This window comes from Peromyscus leucopus, chromosome 7 (genome assembly GCF_004664715.2).
Source record: "Peromyscus leucopus breed LL Stock chromosome 7, UCI_PerLeu_2.1, whole genome shotgun sequence".
Taxonomy (NCBI): Eukaryota; Metazoa; Chordata; class Mammalia; order Rodentia; family Cricetidae; genus Peromyscus; species Peromyscus leucopus.
In genome coordinates this window covers 118,382,249-118,388,254 of record NC_051069.1, presented here as the reverse complement: position 1 = coordinate 118,388,254, position 6,006 = coordinate 118,382,249, and the positions used below count along the sequence as shown (strand labels likewise).

Here is a 6,006-nt window from a genome sequence, read left to right as displayed (position 1 = left end):
CACCATATGATGTTTTTACAACCAAGTCGCCTACCTGCACACTTCTGAGGCCATCTCATCACACATGACAGTACGGGACTGGATCGTTCTGTCCAGATGGGTCTTGTCACCTGCTGTGGCTTCTGAGGTGTGCGATCTTGTGCAGCAGTTGGTGGTGCTGATTAGGAATTTGATTTGGATGTGGTGAAGCCACCATTAGAGCAGAGGATAGTTGGCTGTGGGTGCCCTGGAGCTCAGAATGAGCTGGTCAAGAACAACCTTGGAGGGGTGTGTGCTCAGCAGCTTGGCTTGCAGAGGCTACGTCGAACCCAATGTACTCACCTTATCACTTCCCTAAGGATTTTTCAGAGATAGAGGCTGCATGGCCATGAATCCTGAGGCCTGACACACACCAGCTAGGCTGGTTGGCACCTTGCTACAGTGTTACTCTTTTTTACCCTTTTAGGAGACCCACCATCCAGCTCCAAATAAATCACACAGGGAGGTTTATTATTACTTATGAATGCCTGGCCTTAGCTTGGCTTGTTTCTTGCCAGCTTTCCTTAAATTATCCTGTCTACCTTTTGCCTCTGTGCTTTTCCCGTTCTCTTCTGTAAACCTTATTAAAATTCCATGGCTTGCTGTGTAACTGGGTGGCTGGCCTCTGGAGTTCTCTGGCTGCTGCTTTCTCTTTCCTCCCAGCTTCCTCCTATTTATTCTCTCCGCATGCCAGCCCCACCTATCCTTTCTCCTCCCTTGCTATTGACCATTCAGTTCTTTATTAGACCATCAGGTGTTCTAGACAGGCACAGTAACACAACTTCAGAGTTAAACAGACGCAGCATAAACAAAAGTAACACCCCTTAAAATAATATTCTGCGCCGGGCGTTGGTGGCGCACGCCTTTAATCCCAGCACTCGGGAGGCAGAGCCAGGCGGATCTCTGTGAGTTCGAGGCCAGCCTGGGCTACCAAGTGAGCTCCAGGAAAGGCGCAAAGCTGCACAGAGAAACCCTGTCTTGAAAAACCAAAAAAAAAAAAAAAAAAAAAAAAAAAAAATATTCTGCAACACTGCATCTATCATCCAGTCTTGGGTTCCTCCATTTTAAACCAGCCACAGGGCTCTGCCCTCTGCATATCTAACTGCAGGGGGGTAGGGGCACAAATCTGGTACTGAGTATCTAGTGGGCAACTTGCTGGTCAATCTCATGAGGGTGGGACACGCCAATGAGAAGCTCATAGAGCCCCAGCCGTTGTCCTGTGTCATCAGAAGGGGAACACAATACAGCTAGAAGAGGCCATCACCCAAGGGTGCATTCTGGTGTATCCTCTGGAAAGAACCAATGTGGACTGCAAGAGGATATTAGCATTGGTGGGGCAGGACTTTGATGGTTTCTCTGTCTGAAAGTTTAGTTTATTTGTTTTGGATTTGGGAGACAGGGCCGCAACATGCACTGCTCTAGCTGTTCTCAAACTTTGTAGTTGGTTGAGGGTGACTTTGAATAAGCGAGGTGGAGGCAGGAAGATCAGGAATTCAAAGCCGTGGCTACATAAGACCCTGACTCAAAAGAAAGATACTTAAGTTCCAAGGAGACAGAACTGGGCAGGCAAGCTGTCTCTTTGATACATTAACTCTCCGGAACTTCACTATGCTTTCTAATGCCTCTTGAGGCCGAGGGGCCGCCCCTACACTTGTCTGCTGGGAGGATCCAAGCCGGTTCCCGCCGCCTGGCCTCCCGGAAGAGGAGGTTCCTGCTCCAAAGCCTCCGGGGCGTGGCCGCTATCCAGAGATCTTCCCTGTCCATCCACCCGTGGGTCCCGGTCAGGAGCTGCGGCAGGTGTGCAAGGTCCCAGGTGGGTGGGCAAGAAGCAAGGGAGACCACGGTATCGCACGGAGAGACCAAAGTGGCGCGCGGAACAGGCGCTCCGGGCGCGCCCCACTCCCAATCAGGGTTTCCCCACCTTCTTCCTGCTACCCGCCTTGCAACAGGGGGTCCTGTTAGCTACAGCTTAGAGCTTACTGCTACCCTGGGTCAGTAAGGGAGTCGAGTCTTGCAGGGTGCCCCGGGACCCCTTTGGAAGCACTTCCGTTATGTCTGGCGCGAACGTGGAAATTGAGTTTTTCAAGTAAAGGTAAACGGGGGGGCTTACGACCCAGTTGTGTCTTCACCACACCCTCCCTACCCCAGCAGGGTCAGAACTTCCACCATGGGATGGGCAGGAGATGCAGGATGCACGCCGCGTCCGCCTATACGGCCTCGGCCCGCGTCCGAGCGCCGCGTGGTCACCGTGATCTTCCTCGGCCTCCTACTCGACCTCCTGGCCTTCACGCTGTTGCTACCTCTGTTGCCAGGGCTCCTGGAGAGCCACGGCCGCCAGCAAGTGAGCCCCTCCCCCAAGGCGGGAGCGCTCCCCCTGCCCAGCCTACTAGGCCCACCCAGCTGGAGTTGCTTTCCTTGCCACCCAGGACCCCCTCTATGGCTCCTGGCAGCGCGGGGTAGACTGGTTTGCCACAGCCATCGGGATGCCAGCCGAGAAGAGATACAACAGCGTCCTGTTCGGAGGTATGTCCCTGTGTGCCAGGCTGGGGCCCACGACTCTTTCTTGGAGAGCTAGTCCCTTCTGTGCCCTCCCCTTCTCCCTGGGTTCTTGCCAGTCTGGTTCTTTCCTGCAGAGCCTCCTTTGACTGGCAGGTGTGTTTTTTCACTGAGGCCACCTGAGCGTCAGTCGATGGCCTGTGAGTGTAAGGCTCAGTGTGGTCTGCACTGTAGGACTGATCCACATGGCTGGAGCCACCAGTGATGGTGACCTCTGTCTCAGGTCTCATCGGCTCAGCCTTCTCCCTCCTCCAGTTCTTCTCTGCACCGCTCACCGGAGCTGCCTCTGATTGCCTGGGGAGGCGCCCGATGATGTTGCTGTCCCTGGTAAGTCTCTGGATCCAGATGCCCACAGGCAGCGGAGAGAATACGGCTCTGGGTTCCTCTGCCAACAGCAGGCTCTCATCCCTTCCAGAGGGACCTCTGACCCCTGGTGTTACATCAAGCTAAATATACTAAGGAAGGCATGGGGGACACAAGTGGCATGGGTCTGGGGAGTGTTATGTTGTCACACAGTCACTTCCTGACCTCAAGTGACTGCTCCTGCCACTTGGCCTCCACCCATTGGCAGACAGGTTTGGCCATCTCCTATGCAGTATGGGCTGCCTCTCGGAGCTTTACAGCCTTCTTGGCCTCCCGGGTGATAGGAGGCATCAGCAAGGGGAATGTTAGCCTCTCCACAGCCATCGTTGCTGACCTTGGCTCACCTCCAACCCGAAGCCAAGGCATGGTGAGTGAGTGAGAAGAGCCAAGGAAAAAGGACTGATGTCTGGGCTTGGGTCTCTGTGCCCAGCTCAAGTCACCTTTTCCCTAGGCAGTCATCGGAGTAGCCTTCTCCCTGGCCTTTACTGTGGGCCCCATGCTTGGAGCATTCCTGTCTGTGGAAATGGTTCCCTGGATCAGCTTTCTCTTTGCGGTCTCCGACATACTGTTCATCTTCTTCTTCTTGCCAGAGACGCTGCCCCAGGAGAAGCGGGTAGGCCCAGGTCCAGGGGTGAGGGCTCCCTCTGTAGGTATGAGGGGATTTCCTTTATTTGTGCCAGTGCCAAGGGAGACTGGCCTGCCCTCAAGCTGCTAGTGTCACAGTACCTCCTGGGTTCCCTGGATCTTTGCCCCTAAGGCCTCCAAGGTTCGGCTCCCCGCAGTGTGAGCTGATCATCCTGGTCCTTAGGCTGCCAGGTCATGTGCTCCTGCCTCCTGACCAGCCCTCCCTTTCTCCCACAGGCTCCCTCCGTCACCCTGGGCTTCCATGCTGCTGCCAACCTGCTCAGCCCCCTGGCCCTGCTTCGTTTTGCAGCTGTTACCCACAGTCAGGATCCACCTGCTGAAGACAGTAAGGAGGCTACCCCTTACAGAGCTCGGTGTTTTCACTACCCAGCATGAGCGAAGATCAACCTGTGGTCTGTGTTGGCTTGCAGGACTCAGAAGCCTACGCCGATTGGGTCTCGTCTACTTCCTCTACCTCTTCCTGTTCTCGGGCCTGGAGTACACACTCAGCTTCCTTGCACACCAGCGCTTCCAGTTCAGCAGGTAGGTGCCCATCTCAGGCTCTGCTTCAAGGCTCTCAGACCCCAGGTCCAGGAAGCCTTTGGGGCACACCCACTAGCATCCTGGCCTTGCCCATCCCCCAGGCAATTGGTGGCCTAGGGGGCTGGGTGCTCACCCTCCACCTCCTAGCCTGCAGCAGGGCAAGATGTTTTTCTTCATCGGCCTCACCATGGCCACCATACAGGGCACCTATGCCCGACGCATCAGCCCTGGCAAGGAAGTTGCAGCTGTGAAGCGGGTAAGGGACTTCCTGTCTCTACAGTTTGGGACTGGTGGTGCTCTCGACTCTGGCAGGCTGTGGAACTGGTCTTGAGACTTCTGTTTTCCCCAGGCATTGCTGCTGCTGGTACCAGCCTTCCTCTTCATTGGCTGGGGGCACTCGCTGCCCATGCTGGGCTTGGGGCTGCTGCTCTACTCCTTCGGTGAGTGGGCCCTGCCAGGGCTGGTGTGGACATCCCCATGCCTCTCCTGAGCTGACGGGTGCCTCCCAAATCTCTCCCACCAGCTGCTGCTGTTGTGGTACCCGGTCTGTCCACCGTGGTCTCCAGCTATGGTGAGAGCCCTCCCCCAAAGGCTGCTCAGGGTAGGAGAGGGCCAACGAGCACCTGACAAGTCCTCTCCCCTCAGGTTCTCCAGGGCAGAAAGGCACGATCATGGGCATCCTGCGGAGCCTCGGCGCCCTAGGTAGGGCAGTGGGGCCCATGGTGGCCGCCTCAGGTAAGTGCTGTAGGCTGGCGCTCAAGGCTTGCTGTGTCCCTCCAGCAACCACTCCCGGCTGCCTGCTCTGCTCAGTCTTGGCAGCTGAGGGGAACGGGGGCAGGAACAGGGCTCTGAAAAGCCTGGGTGAGCACCTTTCTCTTCCACAGTGTACTGGCTGGCTGGGGCCCAGGTCTGCTTCACTGTGTGCTCCGGGCTCTTTTTACTCCCCTTCCTTCTCCTGCGGAAGCTGAGGCATCCAGCACAGACTTTCAAGGAGGAGTAGCTGAGCTGCCACACCCTGGCTGCCAAGTGGGCACCTGGGCCAGGACCACTTGCCACTCCTAGGCCACTCCTTCCTCCAGGTCCAGGAAGGCTTGCCACACCCCCTCAGTACGGCGTCCCAGCAGGAAGCCTGGGCAGCTACACTTTCTTCTTACTCCAAAGCCTTTGAGGCTTCTGATTGTTTTTATCTGTCATCCTTCTGAATGACCAATAAAGCAGCTATTTTGTACCAAGTGCCTTTCTTTTTGTCTTACTATTCATTGATAATTTCATACTAAACGTTATCTGGTAATATATATACCCCATTACCCTTTTATCCCCTTCCCACTCCTGATGAACCACTTTCCAACAACACCCCCTTTTCACTTTTTTGGAAGTTAATTAGTGTGGGTATGGTGTGGGGCTATTTATTGGAACATGGGCCACATCACGGTAGAAAAATTACTCCCTTCCCCAGCAACCTTAACTTCCAATGGCTCATCCTTAGGGAAGGGTGAGGCCTAGCAAGCTCCTCCCCCATCAGTGATGGAATGTTGCCAGGTCCAAATCTCATGCACAGAAAAGGCTGCTGTAAGTACACAGTAAAAAGGATTCCAACAGTTCGTAGCTATTGGTGACATCTGATCAAGAAATAAAGGCTTGGGCTGGATAGGTGGCTCAGCAGTTAAGAGTACTGCTCTTCCAGAGGACCTAGGTTCAATTCCCAGCACCCATATGGCAGCTCACAACTGTGTAACTCCAGTACCAGGGGATCCGACACCTTCATACAGACAATATATGCAAGAAAAACACTAATGCACATAAGAATTAAGGCTCTTGATTCTTAACACAAGACAAACTTAGAAAACCCTATTTTAGAGCAAGCAAGGTGGCCTAGTGGACAAGGAGGGCACCTGTCACTGA

General features: G+C 54.6%; 1 protein-coding gene across 5 annotated transcripts; it reads left to right on the top strand.

The window, feature by feature from the left end:
- Positions 1–1,680: 1,680 nt before the first annotated feature.
- Mfsd10 (major facilitator superfamily domain containing 10) lies at positions 1,681–5,337 on the top strand. 5 transcript variants are annotated; one of them, XM_037208176.1, is made up of 13 exons: positions 1,682–1,815; positions 2,170–2,359; positions 2,445–2,541; positions 2,798–2,901; positions 3,146–3,304; positions 3,389–3,550; positions 3,799–3,907; positions 3,993–4,104; positions 4,252–4,360; positions 4,454–4,544; positions 4,628–4,675; positions 4,750–4,839; positions 4,989–5,337. In XM_037208176.1, the coding sequence occupies exons 2-13, from the start codon at positions 2,186–2,188 to the stop codon at positions 5,102–5,104; spliced, it is 1,371 nt and encodes a 456-aa protein (XP_037064071.1). In that variant the 5' UTR covers positions 1,682–1,815; positions 2,170–2,185; the 3' UTR covers positions 5,105–5,337. The 5 variants fall into 5 exon arrangements, with proteins under 5 accessions (XP_037064072.1, XP_037064071.1, XP_037064070.1 ...); XM_037208175.1 differs by having other exon boundaries at positions 2,167–2,359; XM_028870824.2 differs by having other exon boundaries at positions 1,726–1,831.
- Positions 5,338–6,006: the final 669 nt, after the last annotated feature.

What these genes read in the sequence shown, in the direction of transcription:
- Mfsd10 (XM_037208176.1), top strand. Translation starts at nt 2,186, where the DNA reads ATGGGATGGGCAGGAGATGCAGGATGCACGCCGCGTCCGCCTATACGG. An exon ending in CGATGATGTTGCTGTCCCTG is followed by an intron (nt 2,902 to 3,145) that starts GTAAGTCTCTGG and finishes ACCCATTGGCAG; the next exon opens with ACAGGTTTGGCCATCTCCTA. An exon ending in CAACCCGAAGCCAAGGCATG is followed by an intron (nt 3,305 to 3,388) that starts GTGAGTGAGTGA and finishes CCTTTTCCCTAG; the next exon opens with GCAGTCATCGGAGTAGCCTT.